The 23,541-nt window shown below is 37.9% G+C and overlaps 1 protein-coding gene across 5 annotated transcripts in view; it reads left to right on the forward strand.

Moving 5' to 3' along the window:
- The window catches only part of AP3B1 (adaptor related protein complex 3 subunit beta 1), a 227,628-nt gene that overhangs the window by 22,519 nt on the left and 181,568 nt on the right, over positions 1–23,541 (forward strand). For all 5 annotated transcript variants that reach the window (XM_046666494.1, XM_046666495.1, XM_046666496.1 and 2 more), the window contains exons 2-3: positions 13,274–13,349; positions 21,084–21,158. In XM_046666494.1, coding sequence (XP_046522450.1) covers positions 13,274–13,349; positions 21,084–21,158 — 151 coding nt within the window. The remainder of the gene's footprint in view (positions 1–13,273; positions 13,350–21,083; positions 21,159–23,541) is intronic.

Raw genomic sequence — 23,541 nt, forward strand, 5'->3', positions numbered from 1 at the left:
CACACACACACACACACGCACACACTCTCACACTCACTTAGAATGTAAGTCCCAAAGGTCAGGGATCCCGTTACTTAGAACAGTTCCTGGCACATAGTGGATATTGAATAAATGAATGTGCTAGACCCAGTGATAAGTGCTTTATGATGATCTCATTAAGTCTTCATAACAACCTGTTTGAAATAGATACCAACTTTTAATTTTGTTGATTTTTCTCTATTGTAGTTTGCTTTCTCTTCTATTTAATTCTCTTATCCTTTAGATCCTTACTTTTTCTTTCAGTTTAATTTGCTGTTCTTTTTCTAGCTTCTTGAGATGGAAGCTTAGATGATTGATTTTCAATCTTCTTTTTTTTTTAAAGATTTTATTTTTTGTTTTTCTCCCCAAAGCCCCCCGGTACATAGTTGTGTATTTTTAGTTGTGGGTCCTTCTAGTTGTGGCATGTGGGACGCCGCCTCAGTGCGGCCTGATGAGTGGTGCCATGTCTCTGCCCAGGATTTGAACCAGCAAAACTCTGGCCTGCTGAAGCAGAGTGCGCAAACTTAACCACTTGGCTGTGGGTCCAGCCCCTTAATCTTCTTTTATAATGCATTTAGAAATATAAATTTACTTCTAGACAAATTTTGTTTTTTTGATTTGTTTTGTTTTGTTTTGTTTTTTTGGTGAGGAAGACTGGCCATGAGCTAACATCTGTTGCCAATCTTCCTCCTCTTTTTGTTTGAGGAAGATTGTCCCTGAGCTAACATCTGTGCCAGTCCTCCTGTTTTGTATGTGGGATGACACCACTGCATGGCTTGATGAGTGGTGCATAAGTCCATTGCCAGGATCTGAACCTGTGAATCCTGGGCTGCTAAAGCGGAGTGTGTGAACGTAACCACTACGCTGGCCCTGTAAATTTGCTTCTAAGTACTGCTTTAGCTTCATCTCATGGGTTGTAAAATGTTGCAGTTTCATTAGTGAGTTCAAAATATTTTCTGATGGGGCTGGCCCCGTGGCCGAGTGGTTAAGTTTGCGCACTCCGCTGCAGGCGGCCCAGTGTTTCGTTAGTTCGAATCCTGGGCGCGGACATGGCACTGCTCATCAGACCACGCTGAGGCAGCGTCCCACATGCCACAACTAGAAGAACCCACAACGAAGAATACACAACTATGTACCGGGGGGCTTTGGGGAGAAAAAGGAAAAAATAAAATCTTAAAAAAAAAAAAAAATATTTTCTGATTTCCCTGATAATTTCTTCTTTGGCCAATAGGTCATTTGAAGTATGTTGCTTATATTTCCAAACATCTGGGCATTTTCTAGTTATTTTTCTGTTACTGATTTCTAGTTAGATTCCACAAACTCTGTATGATTTTAGATCTGTGAAATTTGTTGAGGTCTCATCCAGCATATAGTCTGTTTTGGTAAAGATCTATGTTCACGTGATAAGAATGTTATTCTGTGGTTGTTGGATATGGTGTTCTATGCATGTCAGGTTAGCTTGGTTAAGTGTGTCGCTCAGATTTTCTGCATCTTTATTGAATTTTTTTTTCTGCTTGTTCTATCAGTTACTGAGAGAGGTATGTTAAAATTGCCAATCATGATTGTGGATGTGTGTTTTTCCTCTATTCTTTCAGCTTTTGCCTTATAGATAGAAGGTGTAAATTTAGGATACATATAAATTACATATAAATTTAGAATTCTTTTATCTTCCGTTTTTTTTTTTTTTTAAGATTTTATTTTTCCTTTTTCCTCCCAAGGCCCATGGTACATAGTTGTGTATTTTTAGTTGTGCGTCCTTCTAGTTGTGGCATTTGGGATGCCGCCTCAGCATGGCTTGATGAGCAGTGCCTTGTCCACGCCCAGGATCTGAACCAGCAAAGCCTGGGCTGCAGAAGCAGAACGTGCGAACCTAACCACTCGGCCACGGGGCCAGCCCATCTTTTATCTTCCTTTTGAAATGATATCCTTTTATGTCCTGGTAGCAGATCCTCAGCTTTTATTTATCTGAAAACCACTTTATTTCACCTTCAGTTTTGAAGGATATTTTCAATGGGTATAGAATTGAATGTTGTCCTTTTTTTAACTTTCAGCCCTTTAAAGATGTCATTCCATTATCTTCTGACTTCTATCATGTCGTTAAAAAGTTGGCTATCAGTATTATTGTTGATCCCTTTAAGGCAGGGGTTAGCAAACTATGGCCTGCTTGTTTATATAAATAGAGTTTTGTTAGAATCCAGCTGTGCCCATTTATTTATGTATTGTCTATAGCCACTTTCACTCTACGATGGTAGAGTTGAGCAGTTACATCAGAGATGATATGGCCTATAATGCCTAAAATATTTATTATCTGGCCCTTTATGGAAAAGGTTTGATGACCCTTTCTTTAAGGAAATGTCTCTTTTTCTTTGCATGCTTTTAAGGCTTTTCTCATTGTCTCTGATTTTCAGCAGTTTGACTATGCTGTGCCTAGTGTAGTTTTCTTTATGTTCGTTTGTTATTCTTAAGATTTAAAAATATGTGGGTTTATGTCTTTCATCAGTTTGGAAAAATTCTTAGCCATCAGCTCTTGAAATATTGCCTTTGTCCCATTCTCTCTCTTTCCCCTCTTTTTCGGATTCTAATTTGAGGTCCGTTAGATATTTTGACTATGTTGCACATGTCTCTGATGCTCTGTTCTGTGTTTTCCATTCTTTTATTTCTTCGTGCTTCAAATTGTATATTTTCTCTTGACCTGCCTTCCAGTTCAATAATCCTGTCTTTTGCTGTTTCCAGTCTGCTGTTAAACCTATCTAGTGAGTTCTTAATTTCATATTCAGTCATATGCTGCATAATGACATTTTGGTCGATGACTGACCACGTATGTGACAGTGCTCCCATCAGTACCACATAACCCAGGTGTGTAGTAGGCTATACTGTCCAGCTTTGTGTAAGCATTTCATCTCTTTTATCCATCTTTTCCTGTATTTTCCTGACCATATTAATTGCAGTTATTTTAAAGTCCCTATTTGATAACTCTGGTATCTGAATTACCCATGGATCTGTTTCTATTGCTTTTGTTTTTTTTCTCTCTTTTTTTTTTTTTGTCATTTGTTCCTGTTTTTAGCATGTCTCATAAGTTTTCATCAGATGCTAGATATTTAGGACAAAAATGTTGATGAGGCTCTGGATGATACTTTCTTCTGGAGAGGGTTGTGTTTTTTCTGACAGGCTGATAGAGTACTAACAGATCACTTTGATCCTGTTTAAGCTCAATTTTAGGCTTTTTTTTTTTTAAAGATTGGCACCTGAGCTAACATCTGTTGCCAATCTTCTTCTTTTTTTTTTCTTCTTCTTCTCCTCCCCAAGGTCCCCCAGTACATAGTTGTATATTCTTGTTGTGGGTCCTTCTAGTTGTGGTATGTGGGATGCTGCCTCAGCATGGCCTGATGAGCGGTGCCATGTCTGCTCCCAGGATCTGAACCGGTGAAACCCTGGGCTGCTGGAGTGGAGTGCATGAACTTAACCACTCCGCCATGGGGCTGGTCCCCTCAATTTTAGACTTTTTAAGGTCTTGTCTATTTCAGTTTTTCTCTTACTTCTAGGGAACATCCTTACTCTTCTACTGTGGCCCTTCTGTGGCCTTAATTGAAAGGCCAGGTTGTTTACCAAGACCTTTCTACTTGGGAGACATTTAAATTCCTCTTCTCTTCATAGCAGTGTGTGGTTGCTGAAATCTCTGCTCAGGTATTTAATCTCCCAGCTCCTGTTTTCTGCCTGGTTTCCCAGAATCTTGTCCTGTGAAAATGTAGCCAAGTACTTGAAGGGAGTTTGTACACAGATTTTTTTTTTTATGAGAAAGGGTTGCCCTGAGCTAGCATCTGTTGCCAATCTTCCTCTTTTTGCTTGAGGAAGATTTGCCCTGAGTTAACATCTGTGCTAATCCTCCTCTATTTTGTGTGTGGGATGCCACCACAGTATGGCTTGATCAACACTGTGTAGGTCTGTGCCCGGGATCTGAACCCTTGGATGCTGGGCAGCTGAAGTAGAGCGCGTGAACTTAAACACTATACCACCAGGCCGGCCCCGTGCACAGATTTTTGTGTACCTTTTCACTGGTTCCCTCCTCTGTAGTTTTGCCCTTCAAGTTCCAGTCTCTTTGGTAGCCCTGAACTTTCATGTTTGTCTCTGGAGGCTCTTAAGACTGTCATTTCTCCTTGTGTTCTATTCTCCCAAATGGCAATTTGGGAAATGCACTCAGGGAAAAAGCTGGAGAATGAGGAGCTCACCTTATGTGCTTCTCTTCTTTCCAGAATCTTGGCCTCGTAAGGCCTGCCTGCATTGGTTTATTGCCATTGCCTTCAGGAAATTATTTATTTTTTCCAGCTTTTATCGTTATTTTCTGTGGCAGGGTCAGTCTCTTACAAGCTACGGCACTGTGGGCAGATCTGGAAGTCCCGATGGTGCCTTCTAGACACAGCAGCCAGAATGATTCTGTTAGGTCATCTATCAGGTCATGATTCCCCTCCATTCAGAACCCACCCATGGCTCTTATTTCATTCAGAGTAACCCCCAAAGCCTTTAGTGTAATTACCCTCCTTTCATCATCTCTTTTGCCTCGACTGCCCTTCCTCTTGGTCCTTCCCTGCCAGTGTCTGCAGGGCTGACTCCCTCACCTGCGGATCTTTGTTCAGAAGTTTCTTTGTTTAGGCTCCTCTGACCACCCTGTTGAAAGTTGCCGTGTCCTCTCTCCTGCATTCTCTCTCTCTCTGCTCTGTTTTTCCCTCTTATCACTTCATGACTTAAGATTTACTTATTTATCGTGTTTGTTATCTCTTTTATTTATCACCATGAAAACTCTATGAGGGGAGGGATTTTTGTCATTTTTATTCATTTGTGTGTCACAAAAGGAAATAGGAACCAGATGAGAATAGAGTTACAGAAACTAAGGAGGAGGGAATTTCAGGATGAGGGAGTCGTGGTCAGTTGTGTCAACGGTAGAGGAATAATCTAGACATAGTCATGAGATTCTGCATTGGATTTTTAAATTAGGAAGTTATTTGTTATCTTTGTGAGAGAAGCTTTAATAGAGGAGTAAGAGAGAAGACGACGACCGCCAAGGGTTGAGGAAGTGGTGTAGCAGTAGTAGATTATTCCTTTTTAATTTTGTAAACAATAGAGGAGGAAAAGTTCATGTTTCCTTGAGTGAGGTAGGGTTCCTCCTTTTTAGAGGGTTAATAGATGGATGATTAGTTAGCTGGAGTTTTTTGTTTTTGCTCACTCTTGTATTTATTGAGTGAATACGTTGTGCCGAAACCATGCAGTGTTCTGCGTGTCGTCCCGGGAAGTACAGGCCCTCACGGAGCTGAAAGTCAGCAAGCCTTCGCGTTGTGCGGGTAAACCCACTATACAGGCCAGTCCCTTTAACTGCATAGCACTAGAAAAAAGGAAATTCTGACTCTGGTTCCCAGCCTTTTTTTCTGCATATCTATTCCTGTTTACAAAGCTCCACTTGGAGTAGAAACATCTTTCGCTCGATTGGTTCTCAAAGCACGAAGAGGTGCCCATATTTGAGAATTTTTTGGCAGGGCTTGATAAAGGTCCAGCCCTCCCCTCCTCAAAGATTCTGATGTGTTTTTTTGGGGATGTACCTTGATTGCAAATCAGTATTCCTTATCACTTTTCTCAATCTATCATTCCTGGATTTAAGTTTCAGGTGTTGTTTTTTATGGTACACAAATTTTGTTGAGTGTTTTGAGGAAGAAGACGGTAATTGTGTAGTTCAGTGCTCTCAAACTGGTGAATGGCCTTTTTTTTCTTTTGAGTTTCCAGTCCATCATGGATGGATACTTCTGTAAAATGCAATAAAATATAAATTACTAGAAAAATGAAATGGAAAAAAACCATGCAAAATACAAGCCCCAACTTTTTATTGAATTCAAAAGATAGAAAATTACACCGTTGACTTGCCCTGTCCGGTTTCTAACTGTGCTTGCTCTCAGTTTGAGTACGTGTGTCCTGGATTAGAAACAAAAATGTGTGGACTGGCAGTGGTTCTTGGAGCAGACTTTCTCAGATTGCACTTTGAGTAGCACTGATACAGTGTACCGTGTTACACAGTCTTAATTTTTCCCCTAATTTACATTGTCATTAAAAGGAGTGGAAAGTTTTAATGAGTTAGGATTATAGATTTTTTAAAAAGAGGTAATTTATACTATGAAAAGCCTTACTACCTCGTAAGTTCTTCTGTGTAACTGGTAAAATTTTGCTTTTCGGTCATACTTACTGCTCTATACTGGTGCTCAACTAAGAGCAACTTCCCAGTAATAGTAAGATTTCCTTTAACATTCCAGTTAGGTATTTTTCTCTGTCCTGGAAACTATAAAAACAGGTGTATTTTGAACATGAAAGGAAAAGTTATACCTCTTAACACCACAAGATGTCACTTATGTAAAAATAAAGTTGATATCCTAATACTCAAAGCCGGAAAACTACAGGTACACAGGTAAATGAAGAACCAGGTTAAAAAAAAAAAATTTTGAAACCTGTTGGTTTTCAGCAGATTCTATGAAAATATTGCCATTTCGGCATAATTTTGAATCCGCTCTTTTCATGTTTAGCAAAAGGAACTGCTTAATTTCTGAGATTAATGTAGTAATGTGTGTTAATAGGTGATATTTGATTCTATATAACAAAGGAAGTAGACCTAAAATGACTCAAAACAAGGGAACGTATTTTGAGGGTAAACTGGTGTTATGATATTAACTTTCCCAAGTCTGTACTGTTTTGGTAACAAGCAAAGACAATTTGGGGAAGAAATACGTAATTTATATCAGAATTTTCAATAGGTCTTTATGTGACATGTCTGTGAGAAGTGAATATTGCGTCAGGTTGAAACAGTGCCTGGGATTTTTCTTGTCTCTTTTCTCTGAATCTCGAAGTTATTAGCTCTCTGCCCGTGTTAACACAGAAGATATTTATATTTGTTGTTGAAGACTGTCTTTTCTGTTAAACACAAAGAGCAAAACCTTTGGCTTTAATATCGGGATCTTGTTTTCTTGTTTTTAGTTTGTGAGAGTGGGTCAGGACCTGAATGTGGCGGGAAGGGGACTCTCGCATCCGGAGCTTAAGAGGAACAAACCGTGGTTCCATCAGGCCATGAATAAGATTACGCTGGGGTCAGAGGCTGGGATGTCCTAAAAACTGACACTTCATTGTTCTGCCTTGCTCGCTTCTCTCTCCAGTAATGCTGTTGGAGAAGAATGGTGGAAAACTCCTGGGAAAAGAGAAGGGCATCAGACGTGATAAATGAATTTTCTTTCTTTTTTTGACCTGTATCTGATCACATTTTCTATTTAGTTCCTATCTAATTAGTTCAGTTTTTTCGCTTTCTTGCCCACAATAAAGTTTTTAAGATTTCTTGTATGTTTTAGGGTTTTCATTTATAAAAGTGTATATGGTCATTAGGTAAAATAGGAAAATAACAAAAAGTAGAAAGAGAAAAACATTAATTTTTCTCCTCTTTCAGTTACCTGTGTGATGCGAGAGTCTGAGAAGTTTTAAGAAGCGATTCTGTATTTGGCAGTTGTATATCCTCAGATACAGTTTTTATATATTGCTCTCTCTACTATTTATATATTTAATTTTATGAGCTGCTTGCAAAGGAAGAGTAATTTTTTTCATAATGAATTTCTTTGCCTGTACTCTTTTTAGGAAGAATGTACTTAGTTTTCATTTGTCTATTTTTTACTTCAATGACAGTTTGTGACATTTAACTCCTGTGTTAGTTTGCTGGGGCTGCCATGACAATATGCTGTAGACTCGGTGGCTTAATCAGCAAATCTATTTTCCCTCAATTTTGGAGGCTGGAAGTCCAAGATCAAGGTGTTGACAGGGTTGGTGTCTCCTGAGGCCTCGCTCCCTGGCTTGCAGATGGCCGCCTTCTCGCTGTGTCTCACATGGTCATCTGTTGGTCTTTGTGTGTCTGTGTCCTAATCTGCTCTTATAAAAACATCAGTCATATTGGATTAGGGCCCACTCATATTGCCTCATTTTAACTGAATTATCTCTTGAAAGGCTCTATCTCCAAATATAGTCACATTCTTGGGAGTTAGCATTTCAACGTACAAATTTTGGATGGGACACAACTCAGCCCATAATGACACCTGATTGATATTCATTGATTTTTTTTTTTTATTTTAAAGATTGGCACCTGAGTTAACAACTGTTGCCAGTCTTCTTTTTTTTTCTTCCCAAAGCCCCCCAGTACACAGTTGTATATTCTAGTTGTGAGTGTCTCTGGTTGTGCTATGTGGGATGCTGCCTCAGCGTGGCCTGATGAGTGGTGCCATGTCCACGACCAGGATCCAAACCGGCGAAACTCTGGGCCACCAAAGTGGAGGGTGCAAACACAGCCACTCAGCCACGGGGCCGGACCCTGATGTTCATTCTTGGCAAGTGCTTACTGCCTACATTTGGCCTCAATTTGTAAAATGTACAAAACTAAAGTAAGAATTTTTGTCAGGGATATTTGGAGTAAAGGGTCTCTTCTGACCTAATTTTAAGCCTAAAATGAGGTGGAACGGCTTCTGATACTTTGTTTTTGGGGATTCAGCTGTGTTGCATGAAAGAGCCACGTGGATTAAATATTTTATCGTTTCTTTTCTATAGAGCTTATTGTAAAAACTATGAAAGACTGCTAATAACTGTTGCAAGTAGTTAATTACAGTTTGTAATACTATAATCTTAGTGTCCTGTCGATTTCTTACAGTCATTTAAGAGGATTTTCCTTTGTATTAACATTAGATTCAGTGCTTTAAATTCTTGAGTAAGCATGAAGCTTAAATGTGATACTCTAGTTTCAAGGTGGGTAAAATGTGGCTTATCTAATCCCTAATAATGCATTTCTCAGAAATAGATGTGTGTCTTTTAGTCTTCCTTTGGAGAACTAGGTGTCTTTTTCTGGAACTAGAGCATCCTAAGACTTTTTAATATAAACTTTATGAAGGTATAGTTTGTGTACAAGTTTTCCACCTAAAGATTATAATTTGATGTTTTGACAGACGTATACACCTGTGAAATTACCACCACAATTGAAAAGACACAGAACATTTCCATAATCTTATGGAATAAGAAATTTTCTTATGTCCCTTTGTTGTCCATTTCTCCCTCTACCCCATGGCCCTAGGATACCATGATCTGCTTTCTGTTGCTACAGATTTATTTGTATTTTCTAGAATTTTAAATGGATTAAATTATGCTGTTTTGTATCTGGCTGCTTTCACTCAGCATAATGATTTTGAGAATTCATCTGTCTTGTTGCATGTATCAGTAGTTAATTCTTTTTCATTGCTGGATAGTATCCCAGTGTATGGATAAATCATATTTTACTGATGGACGTTTGGAATTTTCCCAGTTTTTTACTATTATGAATAAGGCTGCTGTGTATATTCATGTAAGTGACTGTGTGGAAGTACATTTTTATTTCTCTGGGGAGTGGAATGACTGGGTCACATGGTAGATTTATGTTTAAATTTGTAAGAAACTCCCAGTTTTCCAAAGTGGTTTTTTTTAAACATTCCCACCAGTAGTGTGTGAGAGTTTTAGTTGCTCCATAGCCTGGCAACATTTGTTATTGTCAGTCTTAACTACAGCTGTACTAATGGATGTGTAATGGTATCTCATTTAATTGGCATTTCCCTGATGATTAATGATCTTAATTATCTTTTCATACGCTTATGGGTATTCCTAATCTTTTGTGAAACGACTTTTCCAGTCTTTTGGCCATTTCTTTTGGTTGTCCTGTTTGTCTTTTTATAAATGAGTTATAATTAAAAAGTTATGTAACTTTTTAAAATTAAACTTTTGATTTTGAGATAATTGTAGATTCATGTGCACTTATAAGAAATAATACAGAGAGATCTTGTGTACACTTTACCCAGTTTCCTTCAGTGATAAACTATAGTATAATATCACAACCAGGAAGTTGACATTGATATATTTCACCCATCTTGTTCAGATTTCCTTAGCTTACTTGTACTTCTTTGTCTCTGTGTGTGTGTGCTTTACCTGTGTAGGTTTGTGTTGCCATCATGACAGTAGGGATCCATAGCAGTTCCATCACCACAGGGATCTCTTCTGTTGCCCTTCTGTATTTCCCTTCCCTTTCTTGAGATTAACCCTCAGCAACCATGAATCTTTCTCCATTTCTATAATTTTATTATTTCAAGAGTTTTTATATGAAGAGAATAACAGTATGTAACGTTTTAGAATTAATTGACTTTTCTCACTCAGCATACTTCTCTGGAGATTAATTAGAGTTGTTGCGTGTATCAGTAGTTGGTTTCTTTTTTACTGATGAGTAGTATTCCATGCCATGAATATACCATGACTTGTTGACCCATTCATCCATTGAAGGGCACCTAAGTTGTTTCCATTTTGGCTAGCACGAGTAAAGCTGCAGTGAATACCTGTGTACAGGTTTTTGTGTGAGTATAAATTTCTGTTTTTCAAGGATAAATGCCCAAGAGTGCAATTACTCTGGGTTGTATAATTGCAGAAACAGCTCACCTGCCAGAGTGACTGTAATCTTTTACATTCCCACCACAGTATGTGAGGGATCCATTTCCTCTCTGTCCTTACTATCATTTGCTGTTGTCACTATTTTTTGGTTTTAGATGAGAGCCCTTCTCTTATGTCTGTAGTGATATCTTGCTGTGGTTTTAATTTGCATTTCCCTAATGGCTAATGAAGTTGATTATCTTTTTATTTGCTTTTTGCCATTTGTGTATCTCCTTTGGTGAATTGTTTGTTGATTTCTGTATTAGTTTGCTAGAGCTGCCACAGCAAAATAGGACAGACTGGGTGGCTTGATCAACAGACATTTATTTCTCAGTGTTGTAGAGGCTGGAAGTCCAAGACCCAGGTGTTAGCAGGTGTGGTTTCTCCTGAGGCCTCTCTCCTTGACTTAGAGAAGGCTGCCTTCTCTGTGTGTCCTTACATTGTCCTGTCCTGTAGGACCACAGAAGTCTGACAGCCTTCCTTCATTTTATCCCATCCCTTCCCTTTGTTCCAAGCTGGCAGTGTTTCTGCTGGTATAACCCCATCTCTACTCCTGGCTTCTGCTGAGATGTCAGATTAAATCCATGAGTGGTACTCAGGACCTCTTTATCAAATGATTTTCCAGCCACACTTTTGAAAGAGGTTTGAAGATGCTTTCTTGTTTTTTGCAATACAGATAGACTGAGAATTTTCCAAATCTTCAAATTCTACTTTCTTTTTGCTCAACAATTCCTTTAATTTATCTTTCTTTCTCATGTTTACTATAAGCAACAAGGAGAAACCAGGCTGCGCCTTCAGCACTTTGCTTAGAAATCTCCTCAGCTAAATATCCAGGTTCATCACTTTTAGCTTCTACTTTCCGTGTACACCAGAACACAGTTGAGCCAAGTTCTTGCCACTTTGTGACAAGGACCGCCTTTCCTCCAGTTTCCAATAACATCTTCCTCTTTTCCATCTGAGATCTCATCATCATCACCTTTAAGATGCATATGCCTGCCACAGCTTCTTCAAGGCAATCTAGGTTTTTTTAAACATACATCTCAAAACTGTTCCAGCCTCTACCCGTTACCCAGTTCCAAAGCCTCTTCCACGTTTTTAGGTATTGTTATGGCAGCACTCCACTTCTGGGTACCAAAATCTGTAATAGTTTGTTAGGGCTGCCAGAACAAAACACCACGGACTGGATGGCATAAACAACGGAAGTGTGTTTCTGATGGTTCTTCCAGGAGGCTGGAAGCCCAAGATCAAGGTGTTGGCAGGTTCGGTTTCTCCTGAGGCCCCTCTCCTTGGCTTGCAGATGGCTGCCTTCTTGCTGTGTCCTCACATGGCCTTGTCTCAGTGCCACCTTTGGTGTCTCTCTTCTCATAAGGACACCAGTCCTGTTGGATTAGAGTCACACCCATATGATCTTATGTAACCTTAATTACCTCTTGAAAGTCCCTGTTTCCACACAAAGTCACGTTGGGGGTTGGGGCTTCAACGTATGAATTTGGGGGTGCGGGGACACAATTCAGTCATAACAATGTCTTTTGTCCCTTTTCTAATTGATTTTCTTTTAACTGTTGAGTTTTGGAGTTCTTTTTATATTTTGGATACCAGTCCTTTGTCATATATATATGGTTGCAAATATTTTCTGCCAGTCTGTAATTTTGTTTTCCTCTTAAGAGGATTTTTCATGGAGCAAGAGTTTTTAATTTTGATGAGGTCCAATTTATCATTGTTCCCTTTTGTGGGCTGTGCTTTTGGTGTCAAGTCTGAGAATTCTTAAATCTTTTCTGCCATGTTGGAGGAAAAACGATTATAAATTGCAAATTATACATTTTCTTTTGTTGGGGGGAATTTGCGAATTTATAGAAAGAAGGTTCACTTGAAAGAATAGAGGCAGGTCTGTTGTGAGCAAAAGAAACTATTGAGAGACAATTCTTCATGAGTTTTTCTCTTTTTTTGCAGCTCTTCTGTATAAAGCATTGATAGTTTTTGTTCTGCACTCTCTTTTAGGGAGGTTTATATAGTGCTGCTTGGAAAAGAGAAAATCTCTCTCTCCTTGGCAAAGTTATCTTACCTGGTAGCATCATCATATACTTGTCATCCAAGCTGGGAAAGGGGGCGTCCTTATTGAGTGCCACTGTCGCATCCCTCATATTTAGTCAACTTCTAAGTAATTCTTGAATCTATCCTTCATTTTCATCCTTATCACTAACTACTCTGGTTCATTACTTCCTTTTCTCATTTAGATGTTAAAATTTCCTTAATTCTTTGAATTAGGGAGTACCAGTGGGGGTTTCCTATTGTATTTATGTCCTTTTTTTGGGAGGAGTCAGGGATAAAAAAAGATGGTGTGAATGACACATACCCTTTCTGTAATCAGTGCTGTTTCTTTTGATATTCTGAAGAAAGTTCATTTTGGCTTATGAAAATATTTTAGTGCCAATTCAAGGATTTTTCTTATTTTTTTTTTTTCTGATGATTATGCAGAAGAAATTTTGGGATGAGAGAGTGTATGCCCATGTTCACATTGATATTTTGCCCAGAACTGAGGTACAGTTTTATATTTTTGTTTCACTGATGGGTTTCATGACAACAGAGCACTTAGGTCTTATTTTGTAGGATTAGATGAGAAATATATATAAATTATAAATAGGAATGCAGTTATGCATGTTCTATCATATTATTTCTAATTCTTATGAAGGTAGTATATTTTAACAGCTGTGTAATGTAGAAATCTAAATATGGAAATTTTTTGTTTTCTTCTGTATAGGAATGAAGATCTCAAGCAAATGTTGGAGAGCAACAAAGATTCTGCGAAGTTGGATGCTATGAAACGGATTGTTGGGGTAGGTAAAATAGATCATTGCAATTTTTGGAAAATGGACACGTAATGATGATATTAAATATATATATTCAATAATATGTTAAATGTCAAATCGAATATCTCATTTGCCCTTTAATATTAACTTAGAATTCCCTGTCTACAATGTTTTGGGAGAAGTATTGAAGTGTCGGAATTCAGAAACTTGAGTTCTAATTCCATTTTTTCTGTATTTAATTACCCTATATCCAATATCATGATATTTCTCCTATGAGATTGAGAGAGCTAATCATTTTGAAGGCAAAATGAGATTATATACAACAATATTCTGACTGTCTAAAAAGAGGGATATGAATTAGCTAAAAAATATTTTTTTGTCATTTCATGACTTAAAAATTGTGAGCATGCTTTCTTCTGTGTTTTAGATTCCATTACTACCAAGAGAAATGCTTTATTCTGTTTAGTAGCATAGAACTTGTAATGAGTATTAGTAAGCAGAATTCAAACCATCGACTAATGTGTTATTGGAGGGATTCCATGGTCAGAGAGCTAAGAATATAATGCAGTTCCTAATTATGTGTAAAATCTCTAATAGAATACTTTTGCAATTTGTGTTGCTCTTGCTCTATTTTTTTCGTTTAATTTTTTACATTCACAGTGAAAAAAACTGGCTTAATTCAGTGACTATGTAATGCTAAAGAGTCCTGCTTTTGTCTCAGTGGAATTAAATTAACGAAACCTGTCTTTCTCATCACTACTATGCGTTTTATCACCACTATTGCTGATTTTATTTCCCACGCATTTTTATGCAATAAGGTCAAAATATAATAAATTTGCATAATTTCACAAATAAACTCTATTGCCATAAGATGACAACACAGCTGAAACAGTACTGTTTTCCAGCAGGCAGTGCCACCATTATGAGTGTTTGAAATTTTCTTTCTTTTCTTGATACAGTCAAGTCTAAATCCTATTTATAAAAGATGATTATAGTTATCAATATGTTTTGTTAAAAGGTGAGTTGTTATGAAAGTCAAATATATAAAAGTGAAGGTCTTATTGCATCTGCTGAACACCTGTAAATTACTTGGTTCTTATATTCAGCTTTATGCCATTTGGTAATGTAGGGGAAATGTTGAAGATTCTTTAGTAAATTTTTCATTTGTTAATGTTATACTTTATAAATAATAGCATTTATGGACAGGTAGTTCTTGCTTTGCATGGCTTTGATATGCAGAAATTTAAGTTACCCTAGTTTAGTTAAATAATGCCAGTACCCTAAGACACCGTTCAAATTTCAGTTCCTGTGGTATCATTAGCATAGTAATTGCATAATATACCAACTTCAGCACTAACTCTTCAGTCCACAGCTCACTCTGTAGATAACAAGTGTGCATGGTGGTCAGTGACTGGTCATGTCACGTCTTCCACAGTCTTGTAGTGATTGGTCACTGTGTGTCTCATTCAGTTCATCCACATGTAGTTGGGTTCCTTCCTTGTTTCCCAGTGAGAAACTGACTTGACATTTTACAAAAATGGATAATTGAAAGAGGGATTTGGTTAACAAAGATGAAAATGCAGCAAAGAAATGAAAAGTGAACACTGGAAATAAAAATCCGATAGAATGTAAATGGAGTTAAAGAGAAATAGCTGACTGTGGGAATGGTGACACGGCCACTTGTTGAGAGACTCTAAATATGTAGCTGGAGAAACTTCGTGAAGGTGAACTTTTCAACATAAATGAGGAAAATGGTTGTGATGAAAAGGGTGAAGATAAGCCAGAGGAAGTGATGCTGCCAAAAAACTTCACATTAGAGAAATCCTAGGAGATAATTCACAACACTGAAAGTGCCAAGGATGAAATGCTGGAAAGTGATCCAGCCTTGGATAGGAGTTTGGTAAGTTACCAAGGTATAGAAGAGATGCTTGCTCAATATCTTAAATTAAATGGTGAGAATGAGGCACAACCATTCCAAATACTCTTGATAAGATATTCTCAGTGTTTCCAATGTTCTAAATTATAGTGTAATAAATAAATGTCAGTTTTACTATTTTTCATTTTCCTATTCATTTATAACTGACAGTAAGAGAGTTTTAATGTTTTTGCAAAATTTTTAAAAGTCACAGATCAATTGTAAGCTTTACAATTGATTATCAAGATTGCTTTGCGTGGTTTCAGTTTGCGTTCCTGCTGGTTACTGTCCCGCACTGACCTGTAAAGCAGCCATTGCTCTTAATTATTTCATTTAACTTTGGCTTTTACGTCCCATTAAGATACGTTATTTCACTAAATCTGAGGATACTATCAAAATTCCAGTTTCAGTTGGATCTGAAACTCTCTAAGACCTTCTTTCTTTTTTTTTATGTTACCTGTAAATTAACCAGTATTTATTTATAAACTAAAAATTTTGAACTTTTTGGAGTAAACCATTTTTATTGCTATGAAAAATGAAGCCAGTTAAAACTGTTAAGAAATTAACTACAGGGCCAGACCTGGTGGCCTAGTGGTTGAGTTCAGTGTGCTCTGCTTCAGCAGCCCAGGTTTTTTTTCTCAGGTGTGGACCTACATTGCTCGTCTGCCAGTGGCCCTGCTGTGGTGGTGGCTCACACACAAAGAAAGAGGAAGATTGGCAGCAGATGTTATCTCAGGGCGAATCCTCCTCAGCAGAAAAAAAGAAAAAGAAATTAAGCACAATTTCTCCTCTTTTTCTTCCTAAATTTAAAAGATTAACAAGAGTTTTTGGATCTAGATTATTCTTCAATATTTAAAAAAGAACATGAACAACATAAAGCTCAATTATTGTAATACACCATATTAACAGAATGAAGGAGGAAGAAAACCACATTATTGTCTCAATTTATACAGAAAAAGCTTTTGACAAAGTTCAATATTCTTTCATGAGAGAAAATTCAACAAACTAGGACTAAGAGGAAACTACCTCAGTATGTTAAAGGCCATATATGAAAAACCCACAGCTAACATCATACTCAGTGGTGAAAGACTGAAATCTTTTCCTCTACACTCAGGAACAAGACCAGGATGTCTGCTTTTGCCACTTCTATTCAACAAAATATTGGAAGTTTTAGCCAGAGCATTTAGGCAAGGAAGAGAAATAAAAGGCATCCAAATTGGAAAGGAAGAAGTAAAATTATCTTTGTTCACAGTCAACGTGATTTTATATTTAGAAAACCCTCAAGATTCCACAAAAAAACTTTTAGAACTAATGAATGAATTTAGCTAAGTTGCAGTATACAAAATCAAAATACAAAAATTAGTTGTGTCTGTACACTTACTGAACAATCCAAAAAGGAAATTAAGAAAACAATCCCATTTACAACTACATCAAAAGGAATAAAATGCCTAGGAATAAACTTAACCAGGGAGGCAAAACACTTTGACCTTGAAAACTGCAAAACGTTGCTGAAAATAATTAAAGACACAAGTCAGTGGAAAGACATCTTGTGTTCATGGATTGGAAGACTTGATATTGTTACGATACCCATCTTCCCAAAGTGGTCTACATAGTCAGTGTAATTCCCGTCACGATCCCAGTGCTGGGTTTTGAACAGACACCTCTCTTGTCTTATACTTTGGTAGTAGGTAATATTAGGGCCATTTATGATTAAATGGTAAGTTACGCTAGGGAACGGGGTATCCTATATCCACTCATTCCCCGTGGTAACTAATGAGTAGATGGTTGTTTTCCGAAATATCTCCAGTGAACCACATCATATAGAAATTTTTTGAAAATTCTGTCATGTATATACTATCATATCTGAAATAAAAAAATAGCCTGGACTGACTCAATAGCAGAATGGATATAACAGAAGAGCCAGACGTTGAAGACAGATCGTTAGAAATTAGTCACTTTGCAGAATAGAGATTAAGAAGTACAGCCTCAGGTTCTTATTGGATGATATGAGAAGATCTAACAAATGTGTTCAGAAGAAGAGAAAGAGATTGAGGGAGAAAAAATATTTGAATAAATATTGGCTGAAAACGTCCCAAATTGATGAATGACATAAATTTGTAGATGAAAGAAGCTCAGTGAACCCCAGTCAGGATAAACTCAAAGAAAACTATGCCTTAACATACAGCAATTAAACTGTGGAAATCCAAAAATAAAGAAAAACATCTTGAAAGTACCTGGGGAAAAAATGATACATAACATACAAAGGAACAGTGATTTGAATAACTCCATATTTCCCATCAGAAACCATGGCAGCCAGAAGACCGTCTTTAAAGTGGACCATCTTTCAAGTACTAAAAGAAAGTAACTGTTAACACAGAATTCTATATCCAATGGAAATACCCTTCAAGAATGAAGATGAAATAAAGACATTCTCAGGTGAAGAGAATCTGGGTATTTTTAGCTGATCTGTTTTAATGAAATGCCAATGAAAGTTCTTCAGGCTAAAGGGAAATGATATCAGATGGATTTTGAGTAAGACCAGTCAAAATGGTAAATATCTGGTAAACATAAAAGTCTAATTTTATTCCTCTTATGTTATCCCACTGTCCAAGAGATTTTCAAGGATGTAAATGTAATGGAAATGAGAGCTGTAACATAAAGGCTAACAGGGAGGGAGGGACTCAAAGGGCCTATATGGTTGTAAGGTTTCTACACTTTATTTGGCCTGGTGCAAGATTAGCTCTAAGCAGACTGTGAAAGGTTTGATAAATCTCGATTGATCTATCTATCTTATAATCCCTAGAGGAAGAACCACTAAAAGTCATACAAAAAGATATAGCCAAAAAGTCAATATAAAAATTAAAGCACTGGGGCCGGCCCCATGGCAGAGTGGTTAAGTTCGCGCGCTCAGCTGCGGTGGCCCAGTGTGTCATCGGTTGGAATCTTGGGCACGCTGAGGTGGCATCCCACATGCCACAACTAGAAGGACCCACAACTAAGAATATACAACTATGTATCGGGGGACTTTGGGGAGAAAGAGGAAAAAGAAATAAAAAAAATTAAAGTACTAGGGGCTGGCCCCGTGGCCGAGTGGTTACGTTCGCGCGCTCCGCTGCAGGCGGCCCAGTGTTTCGTCGGTTCGAATCCTGGGCGCGGACATGGCACTGCTCGTCAGACCACGCTGAGGCAGTGTCCCACATGCCACAACTAGAGGAACCCACAACGAAGAATACACAACTATGTACCGGGGGGCTTTGGGGAGAAAAAGGAAAAAATAAAATCTTTAAAAAAAAAAAAAATTAAAGTACTGAATACTAAAAAATTCCCAAATAATGGGGATAGCTGCGGGCAGAGCAGGAAACACAGGGAATAAACAGAAAACATGTAATAAAACGGTAGACCTGAATCTTACCACATCAGTAATTTTATTAAACGTAAGAAGTCACCTGCTAAAAGAGATTGTCAGATTGGATGACAGTATCAGGATGCAACTATGTGTTCTCTAGGAAAAATCCACTTTTAATGTAAAGACATAAATAGAGTAAAAATGTAAGGATGGAAAAATATATACCATGCAAACACTGACTGAAACATGAAAGAGCGACTCCCGCTCCCACCCTAGCACTTCCCACTTCTCTTAGAATCCTTTGTTTTTCTCCGTAGTACTGTCTTTTACCACCTCACATATTGTATTTGTTTATTGTCCCTCGCCCCCGTTAGAAGGTCCAATGGGCGAGGACTTCCTGTTAGTCATGGCTGTATCCCCAAGGCCCAGAATAGGCCCTGGCATGTAGTGTCCTCACAGCAGTATTTGTTGAATGCGTTTGACTGTAGGATTTTTTCCTCCCTCGTGTGTAATGTCTCTTTGAATAGCATTCTGTAGAACGAAGCTGGGGAAGCCTTGGAATAGGACATAATAGGACAGGATCTCTGATTTCAGGTACTTGTGAATAACTGAAGGAAGGGGCCCTAGAGAACAGCTAATCCGTCTTTCTTTATTTGACAGATGAGGAAGTTGAAAGAGTTGTAAAAGTCATATAAAGATGTTTTAGCCACAGGATTTTGTGAACCTTCTGTGGTACTTAGCAGGTTTCACAAAATACTCAAATCAAATAATATCACAAGGAAAGAAATAGAATATGAAAAGACTATCTTGTATCAGAGTATTTTAAAGCTGTCATGTAGGAAGGTCTTCTGAGAAATTGCTAACTGGGATTATAATGCTTATAATATCACGTAATATTTATAAAACATTTGTCATAAATTCATAACACTAATACCCTCTTTTATTTTAGGAAATTTCTTAGATATGGTGGGTAATTCATAAAAAAATCCCTTTCCAAAAAATTATCCTATAGTTAAACTTTATTTTGTGTTATCGAAGTCTGGACTATTAAAAGACATAAAGATATATTCTGGGCATGGGAGTGAAGCAAATGGGAATACAGGTAGACATAAAGCTGAAATAAATAGAAATAAAAGATAGCACATAGGAAATTCCAAATGAAAAGTGTAAATGAAAACATTCTGGAGGAAATGAGGATTGGAGACCATAGTGGGCAGAGTATTAGGAGACACCTATAGCAAGGGAGAATGATTAGAATGTGATGGCACTCTAGATGGAGTGGTAGAACTTAGAAAAGTAAAAAGAATTGGGTTGGGGGCATGATGTGAGCACAGGCATAGAGGAGTCAGAGAATGTTCGGGTAGTGAGTATCTGATCTTTGATAATAGCATTGATATAGAACAATAATGGTTGATGAACTTAAAAGAGATGTAGTGCAAATTGTGAGAGCATTTGAATATTAAGTGAAATAGTTTGGACTCTGAGGAAGTCAGAGGCTTTAGAAATCTTTGAGTGGGGCTGACATGCAAAGTAGGGTTTTAAGCATGGTAAGCTCAGTGATGTCCGTTATGGATAGGAGCAGACGGGACTGTTGGGAAGTCCTTTGTGAGGTGATCCTGACCTGTGCTAGGAGAGTAGCAGTGAGAAGCGATTAACCTGAGGGTACTAAGAAATCACAGCAGGACCTGGTGTAGGTGTGAGAAGGGACAAGATAATTCTATTGTTTCTGGTATCTGGGAGAATTAGTGGAAATAGGAAATTCTAGCATGAATGCCATTTCATTGTGAAAAGTGAGTTTGGTTTTAGACATAGTAAGTTTGGGATGAGAGAGACATCTGATGATGTCCAGTTAGAGAGGTGGAACTGGATCTCGGAGTTAGGGCTAGAGTTTGGGGAATTGATCCCCACAGAGGTGAGAGTGACGTCACGCGGGTGCATGAAATCTTAGGAGTTGCAGAGACTGTAGAATGGTGTAGCCTGAAGAGATGGGTTGCAGAGAACTTTCATGGGCAGAGGAAGAGGCTTTGGTGAAGGGGACTTTGAAAAGTCGTGGTCCGAGATGTGGGGGAATCCATGAGAAGAAAGCCAAGGGAGAAAGAATTCATTTAGAGTAACATTTGTTCCCCACCCTGGCTCCAAATGCGGTATACCTTTAATGTAAGGACGTGGAAGGTAAAGAACAGTGCAGACATGTAAAAGTATTTACAGCCCCATTAGCCAGAGAAAACTGGTGTAAATATTTTATTATATGTCTTAAATTAATTTATATTTCTTCCTTAATATGTCTGTGTATTTGTGTATTTATGTTGATACACAGGAGTTGTTTGTTCTTTGCTGTAGATAGTTGGGATAAATGAGTCAAAAAGAGTTCAGCTTGTTCGTCCCAGAGCTTATTGCTGATTTAATCTTCTAAATATTTAGTGATGTGGAATTTGTGTTTTATTTTCAAATGACTAATTAGAAAAAGTTTCAGCCCTAATATTCCACTTTTGTTCTTCAGATGATTGCAAAAGGGAAGAATGCGTCTGAATTGTTTCCTGCTGTTGTGAAGAATGTGGCCAGTAAAAATATTGAGGTACTGTTTTGATTCCTAATTTTCATGATTCCTTTTGTTGCACAAGAATCATAAACTTTTCAGTTACTTTGAAATGCAACATAAGATATTTAAGAATCACTAGATTTTTATTACAATTAGAATGTCCATAATCTTAAATAGGTAAAATAGAATAAATAGTGGATATAATCCTAGCTTTGGACTTTTGGTGGATAATGTGACAAGTAAAATTGAGAGTAATTCGCCTGGGTGAATGATGGTAACTTGTTTTGAGTATCTCTAGAGGCCACTTGACTTGAAATTCTGCTCTAGGCTCTTAATTTTGAGATAGCATATCTCTAGTGAAACAGACCTAAGTTCCCACAGTGTCAGAACAGGGCTTGGACTCAAGTATTATGACTCCAAATCTAGTGCTCTTTCTGGAGCATCACTGCTCTGGTTTATTCTGCCTCAGTACTTCAGGAGGTGAGCAGAAGGCAGAATGTAGCGGGAGCCTTCAATTACTGCTCCCTGTACAGGCCTGTATATGGAGTTTGAAACAGGACTTCAAGGAAATTTGAGACCAGTGTTGGTAGTGCTGGGTCACATGGACTAATGACTTCTGACAGAATGCAAAAGACAAATATGAGCCAGTATAGGAACCACTGAGTAAGGTGAGTAGGATGAAGAGTTCGATGAAGGGGTCGAGAGATTGATGTGAGCAAGTGGCTTGTATTTCGAAAGAACAGAAGGTAGTAATGAAAGGGATCAACTAGCCACCTCTCTCCTGAGTCTCAGCTTTAGCTGATGTTGGGTAGCGGTTGCTGAGGATACGTTCAGAGGGTTCTGAGGAGATGTGTTGGCTCAGTAGGAAGTAGTGATATCTGCAGGAGAGTGAGAACGCCAGCACGCACGCTTCCTGTTCGCCATTGCTGGCAGCTGAGCCTCAAGGAGGAGGCCTGGCTCTCTTCTGGGAAGTCTGGGAGAAAGAGCAGTCACCACTGAAGAATATTTTCAAGGACCTGGTGACATCTGGGTAGATGTTTTAGGTAGAGGAAAATGGAGTGTAAGGGGTAGAAATTAAGCATATGGGAAAGTTTTTTTATTTATAATCAAGTATTGTTAGTATTATTCTTAAAGCTTTATCTCTTTGTTTTGTTTTTTGATTTGGTAGGTGCCTTTTCTACTTTCAAATAACATCATACCACTTCACATATGCTTTGAAAACCTTACGACAGTAAATTTCCATTTGCCCCCTCCCATCTTTTCCCATGTTATCAGGCATTTTACTTCTAAATGTGCTAAAACACCCTAAATATATGGTTATAATTTTTGCTTTAAAGAGTATTCATCTTTTTAAAAGATTATGGAAATGTAATTAACATGCCATAAACCTCTCACTTTTAAAGTGTGCAGTTCAGTGATTTGTAGCATGTTCACAGAATTGTACAACCATCACCACCATCTAATTCCACATTTTCATCACCTGAAAAAGAAAACCTACGTTCATTAGCGGTCACTCCCCGTTCCCCCCGTCCTCTGCAACTGCTCGTCTACACTCTGTCTCTATGGATTTGCCTATTCTGGGCATTTCATGTAAGTAGTCATAGAATATGTGGCTTGTGTCTGGCTTCCTTCACTTAGCATAATGTTTTCAGGTTCATTCATGTTGTAGCGTGTATCAGTACTTCATTCCTCTTCATTGCTGAGTAATATTCCATTGTCTGGATATATTGCATTTTGTTTAATCCTTCATCAGTTGATGGACTTTTGAGTTTTTCCCACCTTTTGGCTTTTGTGAATAATACTGCTGTAAACATTTCATACAGGTTTTTGTGTGGACACATGTGTTGATTTCTCTTGAGTATGTACCTTGGAGTGATATTGCTGGGTCATGTGGTAACTCTGTTTAACTTTGAGGAACTGTCAAACTGTTTTCCCTAGCAGCTGGACCATTTTACAATTCCATCAGCAGTGAATGCAAGTTCTACTTCCTCCACATTCTCACCAACGTTTGCTCTTTTCCTTTATTAAAAAAAATTGTTGTCTGTCTTTTAGATTATAGCCATCCTCAAGGGTGTGAAGTGGCATCTCATTACCACTTTTGAAATTTTGCTTTATGTTTCCCTAATAAAAAATTGTTGAGCATCTATTGGCCAGTTCTGCATCTTCTTGGGGAAAAAAGTCTATTCAGATCCTGTTCCCATTTTGTAATTGGGTTGTTTGTTTTTTTATTGTTGATTTGTGAGAATTCTTTATGTATCCTGAACACTTGTTTATCTGATGTGTGATTTGCACATATTTTCTGCCGTCCTGTGGGTTATCTTCATTTTCTGGATAGTTTCCTTTGAAGCACATGTTTTTAATTTTGACAAATTCCAGTTTATCTATTTTTTTCTTTGTTTCCTTATGCTTTTGATGTCAT

Source organism: Equus quagga, chromosome 7 (genome assembly GCF_021613505.1).
Source record: "Equus quagga isolate Etosha38 chromosome 7, UCLA_HA_Equagga_1.0, whole genome shotgun sequence".
Classification (NCBI taxonomy): domain Eukaryota; kingdom Metazoa; phylum Chordata; class Mammalia; order Perissodactyla; family Equidae; genus Equus; species Equus quagga.